We start from the raw sequence: 20166 nt of genomic DNA on the forward strand, positions 1-20166 counted from the left end.
AACATTTATTTTGTAATGTTTTATAACATTGCACACCTTGCGTGATTAACTCCTAATAGGGTAGAAACTTTTTATCTTGGCAACAGATGTGCCATTCTCCCCCCCCCCCCCCCCATATTATGATGCAGGCCAAAGTCTGTTTTATAAGAGACTTACTTGTAACTATGGAATAGTTACCTACTTTTCATAAATATAGTCTGAAATGAGCGGATATAATGAATCCAGTCAATCTTTTTCCACCTGAGCTACCCGGATGGTGAGCACTGCAGTGACATCTTGCTTGGAACCTGGATATCTGTCAGTCAATATGATTCCCTCTGACCAACATGTGGTGAAGCATTAAGAGGTTAGAACGGGCCTGGGCAACTGGCAGTCCGGGGTCTGCATCCAGACCACCAAACCATTTATTTGGCCCACCCATCGACGGGGTCGCAGCCCCAGAAAAAGGTTTTTTTTTTTAAAAAAAGATTGAGCCGGGTTGTTGAGGGGCACAGTCTTTTAGTAAAACTGCTGCCTACTCATACCATTCTGCTTCACTCCACTTCTCCATCAACACAGGCTCTGACTCCACCCCACCCAGTTCCAGCTACTGCCTTCCCATTCGGTGCCTGTTTGGGAGCTGACCCCAGCCACCGTTCCACACAGTAGGTGGGGACAGAGCACATCCCTGCCAGTCGGAAGGAAGTAACTAGAGCTGAGTAGCAAGGGATGAAGCTGGAGCCTGTGCTGATGGGAAATGAAGGGGAGCCTGGAAGCAGAAGCCTATGCAACATGTCGCAATGCCATTCACTAGCCCAACCACTTCTCCATCACGCAAGCAGGAGGTGGACTCTGCCCCATAGCACCCAGCTTTGATTACTGCTGTACCATTGGCTCCCACAACCAATTTGTTTGTGGCCACATGGTGGAGCCTGTGCCCTTGGAGCAGCAGAAACTGGGAGAGGTAGAGAAAAAAAAAATTAAAGACAGAATTGTTTTCTTATTTCCATTTATTAATCCCCTGCTCTTCTGCACATGGGAAAAAAAGGGTTTTAGATGCATTTAATTGGTATTTATTTATTTATTTATTTAAAGGCTGGGCTATAAGGGACTTTTATATTTAAGAATACTTCAGTTTTACACTGTTAATACGTGGTTAATTGTATGTTAACATGCTGTATTGTAGGAAATATTTTTGAGTTATGCAATATGTAGCCTGTAAACAAAAAAAAAACCATGGTCCGCCAAAAGTGCTACTTTAAAGTTAACCATTCCCGGGGTAAAAAACAGTAGGACAGTTTTAAGAAGTCCTCAGCCCTCATCAGCTAGAGGGAAGAATGCTTCAATATACATCTTCAAGGCAGGGTTCAAGAGAAGCATGAGAATTAATTTACATGATGACCAGAAGAGATTCTCACTTCCCCTTCTTTAAAAGAAAAAAAAAAAAAAAAAGACCAAAAATCTATTCTCGGTTTCAAATGCATAATCCATATGTATATTAAATAAAAGGCAAAGCAAATTTCTGTTGTGATGTTCTTTATTTCCGTAACATACAGTGAAGTTTTAAGTATTTTGAAGGTTTCAAAGTAACAGCTGTGTTAGTCTGTATTCGCAAAAAGGAAAGGAGTACTTGTGGCACCTTAGAGACTAACCAATTTATTTGAGCATGAGCTTTTGTGAGCTACAGCTCACTTCATGAAGCTCACGAAAGCTCATGCTCAAATAAATTGGTTAGTCTCTAAGGTGCCACAAGTACTCCTTTTCTTTTTAAGTATTTTGAAGGAATGCTGAATTAATTTATCATAATGCCAGAAGAGGGCAGCATAACACAGTATTCCATAAAGGATACCTAACTGTTCTTTAGTGTCAAACCACCTCCACCTTTTTTTCAATATAGAAAGCATCTTCACTGCATACAGATACTTTTTCCTCTGAAATCTTTTTTTAAAAAAAGATGGCAAGTACATACCAGGGGCTAAGAGAAAACATCCAATAATGACGTTTACTGTTGTCTACATAGAAATTATGTATTTGCTTTGATCATAGCTGCAGAAGCAAGCTTCTTGCAAACTCAGCTTTGCACACACATATGCAGTAGCAGACGCTACATGCTTTTTAATTATATGCACCAGTATATGAGACATCAAAATTCATATGCAAGGCTGCATTAAATGATCTAGGAGAATGTGACAGTATTGCTATTTTGATCTGAGCAACACATTTGTATTCCTATTTGACTTTCTTATCTTCATCTATCAAATTACTAATTTATCCCGATAAAAAAGTTTGAGATTTTCAATACTGGCAAATGACAAAACGTCTTTTAATCATGTTAATTCAGCATCTTGTCATAGTATATAAATAATACAGTTTTCCTCACTTGCATCACTTTCAAGTTATCTTATTTCAGAACCCTCTTCTAAATTTATCACATAGATATACAAAATCTTAAACTTACTTTAAGTTTTCAATGGTAACCACCAGTTAGTTTATAATCAGAAAATGTGAAACAGACTCAAATTGATAAGCATAGGGGGAAAAGTGTCTCTCTGATCACACTAAGAAATGGCAGACCACAATATCCCATTTCATGGGTTTTAACTGCACATGTCCAAGCTTAAAAGCTCCATCTTTAGATAAATTATATTGTATATAATATACATGAAAGCTTCTTTAACAAATGGTGCTTTCCTGTATTTGGAACACTATAAATAATAATCATCTAAGGACTGGACTTAGAAAGGACTCCTAAATATAAGGATTTGCAGAAAGGACCATGGTCAAGTTTAGTCAGTCATTTGGTTCAACAGCATTTACAGTTTTCTTTCACATAACACTTAGCCACACAGTGCACTTATATTTGTGCTTCTGCAGTTTTTTAAGTTATACAATGGTATGTATAATCTCCTACTACTTACTTGGCGAAATACTTCATTAACAAAATTGACGTAACCTCGAGTGGACAACAGAATTCTCTGTACCATCTCATACACTGTCCGATGTTGTTCTTCAATGCTGCAAAAGCTGGAGTTACTGAGTCGCCTATCAGACAAAGTGCTGCTATTGGAATGATTTTTCTCTTGCTCTGATAGCACACTAGTTTCCAGCTCGGGGTTTTTATCTTGAGTTGTACCACCAACAGTCTAGACAGGAGAAAATGCAAGCCTAATAAAATACTTGTATAATACTGCATATAAAACATACCAAAAACCTGGGTTACTTATTATGAACTCCAGTTACCAGCAACTTTCACAAACCCATGGAATCCCAGGAGCAACTGAATACAACTTTTAATAAACTTGAGCCAAGCAAAAAATTAGTGATATAATATTTAAATGCCTAATGTGCATCCTATTCCCATATCTCAGATCTGTTGTCTGTAAGACAGGAAACCACAAGATAGGGTGAGTTGGACCACGGAGATTTAAAAGAGTTTACCAATATGGGGTACACCAGCAACCTTGATTTTCCAACATGAGGAGGAGATCTACCTTCAAAGATACTTGCTTTTTAGTCTTTAGAAAATAGATGGCACATTAGGACACAGTGCTAGGGGATGATCCTTAGGTCACTCTGCTCCATCGGAAAGGAGAGAGAAATTGGGGAGGAAAAGATGCAGGGAGGAAGAGAACAAACAGAGGAGGAGTTCCAAGTCACTTTTTTCGTTTGGAAAAAATTGTCACCCTAGTCACATTCATGAAGCATCTTGGCAAAATCGTAAATTATGGGGTTATATGCAATAGCTGCAACATTTCATAATAAAAGGGATCCAGTCATGAGAGAGAAGATGACAGAGGATGTTGTCCTTTGAAAAGAGATTCTTTAAAACTTATCTACTTAGTGGAAGAAATGTTATCTTAAATGAAAACATGTAATCCACATGCAACAATACTCAATTCACTGAAAGTATTGCCTGGGCATAGGCACTGATTAGAAAAAACTTCCTTTCTTTTTACTGTATCAGATTCCAGAAATACCTCTGAGTGAAGTTCACAAGCTACAAGGGAGAGCAGCCACATTCGGTGAAATTCAAAGTCATTAAAAAGTCAGCACTGCCAACAACTGCCACACAGTTCTTACCAATTTTGCTCTATACTTAGAAGAGGAATCTCATATCCAACTATGGGGTAACTGTTGACAAATTCTGACTTTGATGGTGAACAGTTTACCATACCTCACTGGGTTTTAAACCAAATATTTTTTTCAGTACAAGCTTTCAGACAGTTTTACTAGAGAGAAAAAGTCTCTTCCAGTTTATGTGGCTATAAGTATGTTGAACAAGGCAAGACAACTCTTCAGACAAAAATCTGGGAGACACAAATTGATTTAGAGTACTTGAGCTTCAGAGAAACAAAACAAAAAAGCCCTTCCTGTTAAAATAGCTACACAAATTTCAACTTTAGACTTCTGACTTTCTATGTTTTCTTTAGAGAATCTGCAGCGAAGGCCAATTGCTTGCTATGAAACTTTTGGTGTGTGAAGCTACCAATCCTGGCCAGATTAGAATCAGTAATTTGTAAATTAAATGTCCACTCCGCAAACTGCTGGTGGATTATATTGGTACTGTTTTTCCTCATTTCCAGATGCTAAATTGTATTAAAAAAAGCTAAAAATACATTAAATACTTTCCTAGTATTTCACTGTAAACAACTGCTAAAGTTGTTGTAAAGATGTTGTGTGATTATTAAAGATGGCCAGCAAGACTCTCTCTCTCTATTGATTATACTGTATTCAGAAGGTTGCTTTTCCTCTTTAAATAAGGCAAAGGACAAACAGCTACAGAAATATTTTCCGGTACATTGCTAAAAGTGCTCCTCCAAAGACTCACTCCTCCATCAGAGGAAAGCTAATTTAAACACCATCATTCACCCACCTAAGCAGAGCATTTCCTTTTTGTTTCAGTTGTCAATATATTTTGATCATCTGCAGCTTCTCTAGCATATACATAAGGAAACAAGTAAGTTTATGACATACCTGAATGATTTTAGGCAGCATTTCTCCTCCATTTTTAGTATTCTGCTCTGAAGTTAAGTACTTCTTTTCGAGAAAGAAGGTTACAAGCCATTTAATAAAAACAACACGAGCAGCCATGAATGGGATTTTCGTGCTGTAGATGTTCTCATTATTCCGAATTGCAGTAATGTATGCTGGTTTTGGCCTCAAGTCAGGAATATCTGGCGAGATTAAACAGATAATATAATTAAATCTTTTTTTAAAAAAACAACAACAACTGCTTGGTGAAATGAATTGAACATTAGACCGAAAGCATTTTTTCTCCATGTGAACTAATAAATGTGATGCACCAGCTGTTTATACCTAATATTATTCTTATTAATATATATTTATATACTGCCATCATTTTGATTGGTGCTGGAGAGAAACAAGACAAAAAAAGCACAGCTCCTGCCCTGAAGAACTTAATCCATACCAGATAAATAGCAGACAATGCAAGCAGCGAACAAAAGAAAGGGACAGGGAAGGGAGGGACAAGAGTTTAAAGCAAGAATACGTAGAATGTAAAATTATCTTATAAATTCTGATCATTCTTATTGAGAAAAGGTAAAAGAGGGATGGAGTATATAAATCAAGAGCAGGCAAATAGTGCGAAGCCAAATGGAAGGAGTGAGGCTTGAGGAAGAAAAAAGGATGTACTAAGGCACACTAGAAAGGGGAGATCAACTCAGGTGCAAGGAGCAGTATGAGAAAAGCACAGAGAAAGTGGAGAAAAGGCAAAGTGCTCAAGGTGTGAAGAACGACCAGAGCACAGAAGAAGAACTATAAAGATCAGAGGTAAAACACAGGTGGGGCAGGGTTGTGCAGAGGCTTAAAAGTGGGAATAAGTACTTTGAATGTTGTGAAAAAAAATGGAGTGAAGTTTCTCTAGGGGTGAATAACATGGTTGAAGTGGCAGTGAAGTAAAATTACTTGTGGCACCTTAAAGACTAAAATTTATTTGAGCATAAGTTTATGCTCAAATAAATTTATAGTCTCTAAGGTGCCACAAGTACTCCTGTTCTTTTTGAGGATACAGACTAACACGGCTGCTACTCTGAAACCTGAAGTAAGATTGTATTAGCTGCTAAATGCTGGATAGACTGAAGAGGAGAAGGTTCACAGTCAGGGAGGATGTTGAGGAGGAGTATTTCTACTGGTCAAGTATTAATGGCTTTGGTTCCATTCAAACACCAGCACTTGAGTTCCAATGCACCACTTAATTGATGTATTAGGAACAGCTCAAAAATAAAAGGATTTCAACATTTCTAGAGTGACGGAAGCCTTTAATCATACAAATGGATTTTTTTTTCCTGGCTCTGCAGCTCTAACCCTTACTCACAGCATGTCTGTACTCACATCTACATCTCAGCCTCCTCTGACCGTCCTACAGTGTGTCTACACTTTGAGCTGTGGGTGCAATTCCAGCTTGAGGAGACATCCTTGTGCTAACTCTCATTGAGCTAGCACACTAAAAATAGTGTGTAGTCACAGAGCTGCAAGTAGCAGGACAAGCTAGCCACCTGAGCATTTGCCTATGGTCTCTCACGGTCATGCACTCAGAGCAGCTAGCTTGTCCTGACACTGAGACACCCCCAGGCTACATTCTGTATTTAGCACACTAGCTCAATGAGAGCGAGCACAAGTATGTCTCTCAAGCTGGGAATTACCCCTAGCTCAAAGAGTAGAAATACCCTTAAGATGCCATTCTCTCTCTCCCCCGCCCTTCAAAGATGAAGAAGATAAAAATGATTTTACTTGTATCAAAACTAATGTCTGGCTTTTTGGCACCTGAACAATTCTTTCAACAACCACTCTGTATCATGTATTTTACCATATTTATGCACATTCCTTGTTAACTTAAAACATGAAGGCAATGGAAGTTTTGGGTGCTCAAGGAATGCAGGACTGGCCCCAGCCCACATGTAGGAAGTGAAGTTTAAAAAAAAACAAAAAAAAACAACACAACTTTCTGTGTTCAGTCCACTGCTCCCAGGGGGACATGAGGGATTGAATCCAGCCATGGAACTATTACAACCCATTTTTTCCTTAAAGCAACAGTAAACAACCCATGGAACTAATATCTGTGACTGCATGTGAAAGATCACGGTTTATTTTTTAAATTAATGGCACCTAATAATTTGATAAAAATGCAAAATAAATACAATTATGTTAACATAATCTGTTTCACCATATGAGAATATAAAAAGGGGAATCTAAAATAGTACTAGATAAAATATTTTTTTCTTATAAGCCATTAAAAATAACACAAATGTCACACATATGCTCATCAAATATAGTTGTAATGATAACAAAGAAACTACAGAAAGTAACCACCAAATATTTTTGCTACTTAAAAGTAAAACTCTCTACTTACCAAGGACAGGTTTGTAGAGGCTGGTTAGTTTTGTAAAAGATGGAAACAAGTGAGGAAGATAATACTTTCTAAACAAGGCGAAGAGAAACTTAAAACCAGTGTCTTGGTTCTCCTTATTCTTCCACTCTAAGCTTGCAGCCTTTGACATGGAGTCAAAAAAAAAATGTTTCAAATTAATACATATTCTATGAAAAATTTCTTCATGTTGAGGATAAATTCTGCTTTACTGAATGTGGAAGATGGAAAACAACACTTCAATAACAGATATGAAATATGAGTATTCTATTTCCAAAGCGCTACAGAGTACAATAAGAGCCTAAGAAAAAAAATGATGCATGCCAGGTCATTTAAAAAGCAAGCATACAAGAAGCTCATTAAAAGCTGACACACTTCTACGGTTATAATCCAATCACTTACATAAATGTCATAAACTAATGTCATTATATTTTGTTAAAATATTTTACTAAGATTAAACAAAGCTTCTTACCTCTAAGTAGGATTCTATGAAGCTACTAGTCTCTCCAGAGTATATTTTTCTATCATAATCAGCACAACCAACTCCTGTCATTAATGGAGTTGCATATGCACATACAAGATAACCTTAGGAAGCCTGAATCTTGAGCCATACGTATTAGCCACTGGCATTGGGAGCTGACTGCAAAATCTGATTGTTTTGGTGCTTCAGTATGTCAGCCCTGGTGAGCATCAGGTGTTGTGAGCACACATTATGTGAGCTTCCACGTACCATTATGACCAGTCCTGATCTGCAGTATCTTGGTACAGACATTGTTAAATTGTGCTAAAGACTGTGGTGATTTTTTTCACTGAAATACAGGCATGTTAAAAATAGTAAGCATGTTCCAATCACAAAACCCTACATGTGCTAGTTTCCCCTAATTATTTGTGCCATGGATTCCAACACAAGAGCAAAGAAGAATGGTGAAGGCAGACACCCCTGCAATAAGGGAAAGACAGACTTCTACTTGCTCAATCCTTCCTGTGGATTTTGATCTCTCGTATCAACTTCACACCATGTAAATACCAAACCAGTTTAATTTATTTACCATTCTTCTGAGGTACATTCTTTCAACTCGACTCAATCCCTGCCCCCATTTTTAAAGCAGCTTCAAGAACAAATAAAATTCTCAGTAACTGAAAATTTTCCTTTTTTCAAATTCCCACAAAAGTCCATCTGTACACCAAACCAGGAAATATCAAGTCTAGTCATCTTGCTAAGAATTTCATATTTTCACATCTAAAATTAAGGGATAATGATTCTTCCTTTACTTTCTATCACTGATTTGTTTGCTTCAGCCATAGTCTTATTAAATTTTCCCACTTTCATCAATAATGAACCTACATCCCAATGAAATGTTTTTAAAATTCCAAAATCACCAAAGATCCTGTAACTTGCAAGGCCCCATTCTGTAAATACTTACACATGTAAGCTCTGGGAGTGAAAGTATTGTCTGGAGTTTTTCCACTTTTACTGTCTACTGTCTGAAGTAAATTGTTGCTCCTACTTGATTATTTTAGGTTGGTGGAGTCAATTTTAATATATTAATGCCACAGCGCATTTATTGTAAGTCTAATTATTGTCAGAGTACTCAGGGATTTTGTATACATGTTCTTTTTATAATGTCAAATCTACATAAATAAAATAAAATGAACCTATTTGTGAGTAGCATCACTCAACACAATGTGTAACTTTATTCATGTGTGTAAAATTACTGTTTGCCCTGATGCTGCAAAAATTGCACAAGAATATAAATTCACTATTGCCTTTAAAATTTACTGTCCAGTGATTGCTTTCTTTGGCCATCTCAAGTCACCTGACATAGTCAGCTGTATTTCCATTAAATATTTCTTGATTGCTTCCACTTTAAGCTGTTTTTCCTACTTTCAAAAACTAAATTCAGTTAAAAAGTATGTATTTTTGCCAAAACGTTTATTTTTATTTTGCATCGGGGTATCAGCTAACTTTTCTCTATTCTCAGTTTACATGCTATAAACTAACTGGGCCATTCTTTTGGTTCTAATTACACAATATACTGAAGCTAATTAATTTACAAAGCATCAGCTCTACTTTCTCCAGAAACCAAAAAACTGACAACAAAATTGTGGTCTGAATTCAAAGACATAAAAATTTGTTTCCCTCAAAGAAGACTCTTCAAAATACATGCAGCCTTTAGCCTCCGTTAAACATGAGGGTGTTTGTCTACTCCGTTCTTGCCTAAAGCGTGGCTTTTCCCTAAGTGTCCGCTCTGAACACTCATTCCGTACTCTGAATGGATGCTTTTCATCTCATCCATCACCATCATTAAAAAAGATTTGTACAGCCAAACTGGGTCCTTAGGTGCACTAGTGCAACACCATTTTCTGCAAGTGTAACTGATCAGAATTTAATGCACAGTTCTGTTGATGAACCAGGATGGAACAGAATCTGCAGTGCACGCAGTGCTAAGGTATTTTGGCTTTGCAGGCCAAACAGCACTAAAAAAAACCTGTGAACATATTTTTGCACCACAGTATGTTGGAAGTTTGTATATATAAAGTGAGCAGTTCTGTTGAGTAGGAAGGTATCATTTTTACATTGTCACTTTGTACAGTAAAACTGCACTTTAAGCAAGATGACACCAACACTTAAAACCATTTACCATTTTGCTCACATAACCTTCCTAAAACATGTCTCCTATAGAAATAAAATATCAATTTTCAACTTTTTAGTTTTTCACTACCTTAGTTCTTTTTACAGGAAATATCAGAGTTCTTTAACACCTAATTTGTATATGTTTACTTGTTCTATTAGGATTGCTTTTTAATATTTCACTCCCTCATTTTACTTTAATTTTGTTTTAATCTCAATTTTTGTATTTTTAGAATACTTTCATAGTTCTTCTTTCCTACAGAAAGAGTATGTAGACACTATTGTGTCTTATCTATTTTTAATTAAAATTTTGATTTAAACCAGCCTTCACATTCTTTTACAAAAAAAAACCCCTCAATCTCTCCACTACTATCTCTTCTCCACTCATTCCTGGTATCTGTTTTCATCATTGTGTGTATCACTAATAAGTTATATCTATATCCCCTAGCCAATATTCTAAATGCAAACCCATACACATAAGATTATCCTGATCAAACCAAATAGTCCCATGGCCTCTCCTCCTTTCCTCACTTACCGTATATTGGGGATTTAAAACACCCAGCCTGACTGACAAATAAATATGGCTGTAAAAGGCAATTTTGTAAAAGGCAATTTCATCGGCATCATCCGATGAAGTGAGCTGTAGCTCACGAAAGCTTATGCTCAAATAAATTGGTTAGTCTCTAAGGTGCCACAAGTCCTCCTTTTCTTTTTGCTTTAATATTGTGGTTCAGGCCGGAGCTCAGGCTCTGAAGTCCTATACCAGGCTTCAGAGCCCAGGCTGCAATGTCTACACAGCTATTTTTAGCATGCTAGCATGAGACAGTGGACCCAAGCTGAGAGACTCACTCCCAGATGCAGTGTACACATACCCTTGGAGACGAGCGGTAAAATAGGAGAGAATATAGAATGAAGTCCTGTGGAGAACACTAAGTCAGAGGTGTGGCTTACTATAATGCATTTCATATACTACTTGGCCTTATCTTGATTTAACAGGATGACTTTCCTCAAAGGTTACATGAAGAGTAAATTACTTGTTAGAATTCTTTAGGATTCTGTAACATAACCGGCAACAGGGATTTGAAGAGTTATGACAATCGTTTGACTGAAATGGGTCGACCACCTCTTATCATACTAGCAATACTGATTGCTGAGAGAGGAATTATTCTATTAACAGCTTTTGAAATATGTGCAAAGTGCACCTATTGTACGAAAAGTCAAAATTAATTAAGCTTTGAAATCTGCTTCCTGATTTCAGATGCTGAAGCATAGGTGACTAGGAATTTGTGTGAAACTCTTTACCGTGTTAGAAACCTTCTTTATGGATATAAACTAAAGCTTTAAAAACACCTCACAATATAACATCATCCCTTACTTGTTTTACTTATCTGAGATAGAAATAACCAATTTCAATATAAAAGCCACAACAAAATATTTGACTTCTTTTCTTTTATAAAAAATAAGCAACTCTCTGAATGACAATAACCTCCATCTGAAAAATATTGTACAAGTAGAAAGAACGAAAATAAACTTCCACCACAGGTACGTTTCCTCACATATTAAAGAGTTTACAAAATATTCTTTTCACACCTGGATTACCATATACTTTAACAATATCTGAAGAAAATAGCAGGTTTGGTCCTCAGCAACCTTTTCACCAGAGACAGCTGGCAGAAGTGGGGTTACCTCTTCAGGATAAATCTTTGCTAAAATACAGAGAAAGATTTTTTTAAAAAAAAGATTAACATTTTAAAATAGTGGTATAAATAAATTAAATTTGTGTTGTATTCATGTTCTATAAAATATTATAGTATAAATACAGCTACTGATTGCACAAAGCCATGTTCCATTGGTCAGTTGGATTGTTTTGATATCTACCCACACCCCAAAATATATAGCTAGAAACAGCATCAGCCTTGGCCCCCAACCACCAAAACCTAACACACACATTTTTCTGTAGGAGACCAATTTCTCAAGAGAGGAATTTCTAGCCTTCACCGTAGTGACAATCCTGAAAATAATTGAGTGAGAACTGATGCAGTGATGTCTGAGTTTGCAGATAGCCTGAAACAGTAGCTCTGAGAGATGTGAACTGCTAGATTCATTTTAACACCTTGTTAACTATGAAAATTAAAGATGATAATCTGTGGCACACCGAAAATGTGAGAAAGCATAAACTGAATTTAATACTGAAATGAATAACACAAGGTCTATTATTTATACTAAGTTTTAATTTAAACCTCTGTTTTTAAAATGTATCTGCAGTTGCCACCAAATAATGAAAATTTCCACTGGCGTGCCACAGAATCGAGGGAGCTTACTACAGAATATATGAAAAGACTTGACAACACTAGACATATTAGCTCTTTACAGAGAGCAAGATTGCCAACAACTGAAAAAAGAATAGAAGGAAGGGATTAACTAACGATGGTTGGAACCACAGTCTCTTATACACCTTTGCGTCCAAATGTTCAGATCAGTGAGAGGATGTGTATGGAATCAATAGTCCCTGATATCTAACTGAAGTATATCAGTAAAGATTCTAATGTAACAATTAAGAATGGCACTGAGCTTTCCCAGAAGGTAACATTCCCACAGATGCCCCCCTCCCTTTTATACTATGCATTTTTTAAGTTTTCCTTCTCCTGTTCCTTCTCTCCCAAACCCACTGTTTTTTCTTGCCTGCTACACTTTTCCCTTTACACCCTGTGGACTCCTCCGGTGGAAAGACCTTAGCAAAGAGATGATTCTTGCATTTACACTTGAATAGTTAGGATCAATCTATTTGTTCTTAAATGAAAACTCTGGAATTTGCTGCACTGTTTGGTCTGCAAGAGTCCAGATTTGAAGAGCTTCAGGGATGCTGCAAGACTCATCTGTTTTCCTGGGCTTTATCTGGAGAGAGAGAATTGGGCCAGATGGCTGAGAAGACTCTTTGTTAGCAATGAGTCATTGTATCGTTTTCTTAATTGGTATTTTTAAAATTTTGTACATATATTTAGATGCTTGTGATTGGCACCTTTCAGACACATGAGTAAATTAGCCATTTGCACTGGAACCCTAACTGCCTTCCTTTCATATGATAGGCTGAAGACATGCAGAAAAGGGGGGTGGAGCCCCTTACTGTAACAGTCACCAGAACTCCCAGTCCCTTCCCCCTCTTTGTTTAAGGGATACCCTCCCCTAATCTTGATTTAAGTTTCAGTTGATCAGGGAATTTGACCCCCTACTGAACAAGTACCTGCACTGGACACCTGCCAAATTGTGACAACATGAACACTTTACAACCTAACCTACCCACCAGGTCACTGGACTGCTGATAGAGGGAGTGGAAAAACCCACACTACCCAGCCAATCCACTAGTGAGAAAAATTCCTTCCCAGACCCAAAAAGCACTTAGTGTGATGTCCACACCATGACATAGAAACCCCATACCCCACATGTAGAATGGCATCCTGGGGATGAGCAAGGACCAATAAGACCTCCCCTCTAATGCACAGAAACCTATAAGCTGCCACTGCATCCTTCAATCTAGCCAGTTCACGAAAATCCCTCCCAAACCCACAAGGAGACTAAATGCCCACAAAGAGAGAGGAAGGGTGAGCAATCCTTAAAGGGCCCCAAGGATTTTCTTTCCCTTGCTAACACAAACAGCCTTTCCATCTCTGAGGGGGAGAGGGGGAGGTGCTCATGGTGGATCTCAAATATGGAGATCCACGCTGACTATATATGAAGTAGAATTTGGGATTCGTTTTCTACCTATAAACATCTAGAAAGCAATTTTCACCTAAATATAAGCATTGGCTATATAGTATTTAAGTTCTTTTTAAATTTTATACTGAAAAGAACTGTCTAGATATACTTACACTCAGTGACCAGCGGGAAGTAGCAAAGCAGTGCAAAAAGATCTGGTGACTTCTTTTCTATATCTTTAACACTAAGTAACATAAAAATGTTCTGCACTCTGAAACTACAGGACTAGAGGGATACAGTGCTATGAAAATATTTTAATAGATTACTAATCTCAATATGACATGTCTCTGGTTCACTGATTTACAGAGACAGATAGTATGATCTATTAGATATTTTCCCCTATTAGCAACATCTGCAATTCTATGAATTAGCGACCAGAAAGGGCTATATATTCAGCACTTCAATTCTGATGATTTTACTTACCATCGGGCAAATTAGGAGTAGGGCTAATGAGTGTATCCAGTGTACAGGGACCTCTTGATGACATGATCGCTGGAAAACCAGGCACTAGGCATGCAAAAATTAACATTTGCTCCTCTGTGGAGTTTGTCTGAAGTGCTTGAAGCCAAAGAAGAAACAGTCGGATTCCTTCACGTCTTATCTAAAAGGAGAAGAAAGTAGAAAGGTACATTGATATAAACAGGAAAATGCAGTAAAAATACTGAATATTTAAAGAAAATAAAAAACGCTTTTTCAAAAATAGTAAGATAAGCACCTTCATTCTTATCACTCTCCAGTGAGCCCTCCAACTATATTAAGAGGCAGCACTGAGGGTGTGCTGGAGGCATATTTAGGAATACTGCTGCATTCTGCCAATATCCAGCCAATGTAATAGTCGCTCAGAAGCCAATATTGCCACCATAAGTTAGAGCAGTGCTGAAGCTGCTCTGCCTTGAACCAGAGGCCAAATACCTCTGGTAGCTCTGGAATTAAAAGTAGCAAGAAACACTAATATGTCATCTAAGGGAAATACCTTAATAGAGTTTCCAGTGTGCAAAAGCTTCTTCAAAACTGACCCTGAAATTAGAAAAATGAAATGGGAAAATACATTACAATTATTAAAGCGGTCTGCTTTTGTCAAAAATGCATTTTTACCACAACAGACCGTTTTAATACTGCTAAACAATATTACTACTGCAATGTGTTCATTTAAGAAATAAATACCTGTGAGGAATTAGCAATGTTATAGCTAACACTATATGTTCTGTTGAATAGAAAGATGGAAAAAAATTTAATTTAATGTATCTGAAGTCTACTTTGTTTTACTCATATTCCTCTCATTTAAAAAATATTACTAGTGGACAACTGGTTACTTTGACCCATTAAATTTATAATTTTATATTTTTTTTAACTATTGTATTAACGTTTCTTGCCCATAGTTCACATTATGGTATACTGACTGGAAAACTGGTAATAATGGTTTTGACATTTGGGGAAGGGAGAAGCATGGGAACAGTAAAAGAACTAATACTGACAACAATTGGTGAGGAAAAAAAAAATATATATATATACACACACTAGGAGGCCTGCAGATGTACAAACAACTAAGAGAACAAAGACTAAAAACTGTTTTCAAATAAGACTGTGTGAACCAAAATTAGACAACCTTGAAAATGCCAGTCAACTAACATAAAATACTTTGCTAAATATCAGAGCAAATCTGAAAGTGTGGAATATCATTAGCTGAACCCTCAAAAATAATATTCTCTCAGGTGGAGAAGTAACATATCCATTGCTTGTTATTAAATGCATTACTTAAACATGGTACTCCATGCCCTACTGAAGATTTAACCATTTTGCAACACAACAGTAAACCTAGTGCACTAATACATTTGCATCTTTAATGTGTTAGTGCACATGAACGTTAAGTAACTGTTTGTCAAAGCAAACCATTTGCATGTGCAAATACTATTTGTACACAAATGTGCATGCACAAATCAACGTGCCATCAAGTTTACTTGCCCATTGAGGCTGGCTAAAAATTTCTCCAATTATGACTTTTTGACTGAAATCAAAACAATACAACAGTTACTAAATCCCTGAGTAAAGCCCAATTTATGCTGTTCAAATTTACAGGAAATTATAATGAAGTAGTTCAAGCAGATGTCTCCTTTTATTTTTGTATGTGCTAACTGGAAATTTGACAACAGCCCTTTCCTTGACCTTTCATTTCCACCCATTATTTCTGCTGCCATCACAAATTCATTGCTCAGCTAGAAAACACACTGGTTGATTAAACAGCAAAATCAGTGTTGAAATCCCAAATAAAGAATACTGCTTTAAAAATGTGCCATGTGTCCAAATTATAGTCAATAAACAGAACAGTAAATGTTCTGACTGCTTTAGTGCTAATCAGAAGTATAGTTTTTCATTTTCAAAGCAGTAATAAGTCTAACATTCAAATTAATTTGTAGGGACACAATTAGGTTAAAATATATATGTTAAAGTTTCCTTCCGTTGTCACAAACAAGTTAGATTATTAACACTTAAAGAACTTTGAAAATTTAGTTTACTTTTCAGTATTTATGGTTTCTCTTTACTCTCTTGTGAATTCATCCAGGTCAATGAAACAACAATGATCAGTTTTGCTTTCTGGTTCTCAAGCATTAACACAAGACACAATGATTGGCTTACAAATATTGCTGTTTAGAGCCCTGAACTAGCTGACAAAAGCTTGTCCCTTCAAGCTGTGAAATTTAGTCAGAAAAATTATTTCTGCCTCATTTTATTATTGACTTTTCCACAGTACACAAGAGAATAAGATTAGCTTGTTAGCCATATTGTGCTATATCTTTATGTTTATTAACTAAACAAACTATATTAAAAGAACATTAAGGTTGCAAAGTCAAGCACTCAAATATCAGAAAATGCCTCAATTAGGTTTGCCTATGATATCTTAATTTGGCTTCTTTGTGCATGCGCATAATGATACAGTCTTTAATTGCATGACCACACACAATTTTTTCACAAGACCCCAGCCTCATTCTGTGCAAGGGATGGAGAGTGCTCTGGGAATTAATCAAGGTTGTAAAATATGAAGCTGTTGATTGTAAGGACCCTTTCCTTATTTGTTGCAGAAGTTGGAAGGTGTGTAGTGGAACAAGGCAAGGAAAAATGAAGAAAGGATGTTCTAAGGGTTGAGGTTGTTAAACGCTGTCCTGGATAATGGAATTTTATCCCTGCCTCTGCCACAGTTTTTCATTCTGTGGGTGCCCACATAAGATACCTGGGGCCAGATATTCGTAAGTGCTGGGCATACACAACTTTAACTGAAGGTCATTATAGCTGTGCTTTCAACATATTAAGTGCTATAAAAATGCTAAGTACTCTGAAAAGTCAGGCTGTAGATGTCTCACATAGGGCATCCATAATTAGTGACAATTGACAATTTTGGCCTTATTCTCTCTGTGCCTCAGTTACCCAACTGTAAAACGGGGACAACACTACCACCCTATCTCACAGAGGCATTGTGAAGATTAATTCATTAATGCTTGTGAAGCACTTGGATACTACGGTGAGAGCACCCGACATGTCAAGGAGGAAATGAATAATTTTGTATTCAGTGGAGGGTTTGAATTTCCTGTGTTAAATAAGACCCAGGCCCAGGCAACAAATAAGGAGGATAAAAAGCAATATTGAATAACTAACTACCTATTCATTGAACGAGACAGGGGTCCAATGGAAAGCATATTATGTGTTCATGTATTAAGGCTATCATAATGCATAAGCACACAGGAGCTGAATTAAGATTTCACAGGCCACCTTAATTCTGGCATTTCCTAACTTTCGAAAGTTAGGATTTGCAACCTTAACGTTCTTTTAATGTAGTTTTTAAAAATGTAATTTCCTTAACTAAAAAACCTTAAAACACCATCATGTGGAGGCATACTGACACTCCCCTGCCACCCTTGGGGTCATCAGCAAGGTCTGGATCTTCGGATGCACAGCACGGACTTCCCACTTGATCTAACAGAATAACTGGTAGCAGTAATAGGCTGTTATCCTCTATGTTGCTCAGGCACTAGTGGGGATGAGACACACTTTGTCTGTGGGTTTCACAGTTGGTTGATAACAGCAAAGGAAACTTCAGACAGGGTTGGGCATAATTCCAGGTTCTATAGGGGAACGTTCTAAAGTGGTTTACAGATCCTTCTGCCTCTGTACCCCCAACCTGTTTGTGGCTGTTCCCCTCTGTACTTATCTGCTCCACCCCTGCTCCTTACCTCCTTCCTCTTATCTGATTGCTACCCCAAAATCATCCTGTCTCCTGTCCCCTCAATCCAGTTCCTCCTCCCCCTGCTCCTGCCCTCTCCCTCACCCCTCTTATCCAACTCTTCCCTCAGACCCTCTCCCTGCTCCTGCCCCCATCCTTCCATCCAACAAAAGGCATGTTACTTTTTTTTCAGATGTGGTATGCCACATAGTTTGTGCCACAATACTCCTAGCTTGCAAAACAGGTATGACACTCTGATGTCATGAATGCTATTGTGCCACAAAATACAACAAAACCCTCTCTCATATTGTAATCTCCATTCTATTTTTTCAAGAACATGATGTTGTGCAAGGAGTTAAAGATTTTTCAGATCTGCTCATCCCAGGGACATGAAGTTTCAAAAAGATAATGGCAAATTAATTTCCATATTTCTCAGTTTATGCACGCTGAAAAGGGCAACTTATCGTTTTGAAATTTCAAGTATTGGTGTGAAGAAAATGGATAGGTTTTCATATAAACAACAAAACATACTGGAGCTAGATTCTACTCTAAGCACAGATGAAAGTTCTCTATTTATTTGTCATCCTAATCCATTAATCGGTTTATGGATCGAAACTACCTCAGAGTGCGTCACCTTGTGTGCTACCTTTTGCCTTTCAGTGATTAAGTCACAGACACTGTACTACTTTTCATCCAAGAATCTCAAAGAACTCTGCAAAAGAATGCCTAAGTATTATTCCCATTTTACAGATGGGAAAATAGGCACAGAGAGGTTAATAAATCTGCCCAAGGCTCCACAAATCAGCAACAGAGTCAGGTGTAGAACTCAGATCTTCTGGCTGGCATTTTCCTGCTTTTATCACTCTACTAAATACAAATGCTGAAGACATGAGCCTTGTAATTCACTCTTTTTGTGGTGCCCAGGATCTGTACTAATTGGGAGGAAAAAATCCCTGGAAGAAAAGCTACAACTATATAATAACCCTTGCGGCAAAAGAAGAAACTAAGCAGCCAAATACCAAAAATAAATAAATAAATAGATAGATTTAAAATAAAGCAGGGGACGTAGCTGAAGGGTTTTGTGACTGCTTTAGCAGGGAGAGAAAAAGAAAAAGAAATTGAGGACTGTAGCTGAATGGAGCCTTTAAGAGCTGAAAGTTCAAGAATTTTTAGTTCTGGGGCTGGTAATGAAGTTCTTCCTATGCACTTTTCTACCACTACTAAATGGTTCTGTGGTTCATTGGGCATAATGTGCACTTCCTTCTGCGGGGATCTTCAGGGCAATTTATGCAGGAGGACAGTAGCCCCACTGGAATTTTTATGATGACAAAGATGCCCTTGAAAATGGCATTACTAACCAGCTTATATTTATACTAATAGAAAGTTTATAATGGTAAACAACCATATTTTACACAGGCATTGTAATACTGCTGTGACAATCAAGGTTCAGGCACCCCCAGGGAGAAGAGGGGGGCTGAACCCCAAAGAATAAGCAGTTGAATCAATTGATTGTATACAGTGTTACTGTACTATAAAAATAGGTTGAGTAAGGTCTTTTATAAAGCATGTAATGTTCTGAACTTGATGTTCATTTGAGATATGTATATAGACTGTGGTTATGAATTTATGTATTCATGAATACAGCAAAAGTGTGCTCACAATCTGTAGTGTTGTCAGGCTGAGGAGGGGCTGCCTTCCTAACCAGAGGAGTCTAGCTCCAACACCCACCATTGTACTACCCAGGAAAAGAAAAACAGTCGTCCATTGAAATTAATGGGAAAACACTGAGAGACTTCCTGTCTATCAGCTTAAGAAGGAATTTCCCCCACTCTGAACAAACATGAATCACCATGGAAAGAGAGGAGGAAGGCTTTTTAAATGGAGGCATTATTGTTTTCATAGAGAAACTAAGTGACAATCACTTAGTGTGTGCTGTCACTGAAGCACTAGATCTGATCTATAGCAGGGGGTACTTTGGGAAACTGTTCAGAGACTATGGGTAAATTGCATTAGAGAAGGGAGTTTATCTAATTTGATTTATGTTTATTATCTTTATGTTTATTTGCTGTGTAACTTGTATATGTTTGCTATTCCATACTATTTTATCTTTGAATCTGTGATTTTTTAAATTTAATAAGCCTTTTGTTTATTTTTACCCCAAGCAGGTCTCTGGCATGCAAACTGTCTAGTGTGTGCACCAAAGTA

At 37.3% G+C, this 20166-nt stretch overlaps 1 protein-coding gene across 2 annotated transcripts in view; it reads right to left on the reverse strand.

The window, feature by feature from the left end:
• RALGAPA2 (Ral GTPase activating protein catalytic subunit alpha 2) overlaps window positions 1-20166 on the reverse strand; it is a 299634-nt gene that overhangs the window by 236385 nt on the left and 43083 nt on the right. For both annotated transcript variants that reach the window (XM_084624472.1, XM_084624471.1), the window contains exons 5-10: window positions 14722-14765; window positions 14172-14349; window positions 11586-11701; window positions 7349-7487; window positions 4954-5153; window positions 2898-3122 (exon numbers count right to left, since the gene is read on the reverse strand). In XM_084624472.1, the coding sequence (XP_084480598.1) occupies window positions 2898-3122; window positions 4954-5153; window positions 7349-7487; window positions 11586-11701; window positions 14172-14349; window positions 14722-14765 (902 nt within the window). The remainder of the gene's footprint in view (window positions 1-2897; window positions 3123-4953; window positions 5154-7348; window positions 7488-11585; window positions 11702-14171; window positions 14350-14721; window positions 14766-20166) is intronic.

The sequence above is a fragment of the Lepidochelys olivacea genome (genome assembly GCF_965140295.1).
Source record: "Lepidochelys olivacea isolate rLepOli2 genome assembly, chromosome: 3".
In the NCBI taxonomy this organism is placed as follows: domain Eukaryota; kingdom Metazoa; phylum Chordata; order Testudines; family Cheloniidae; genus Lepidochelys; species Lepidochelys olivacea.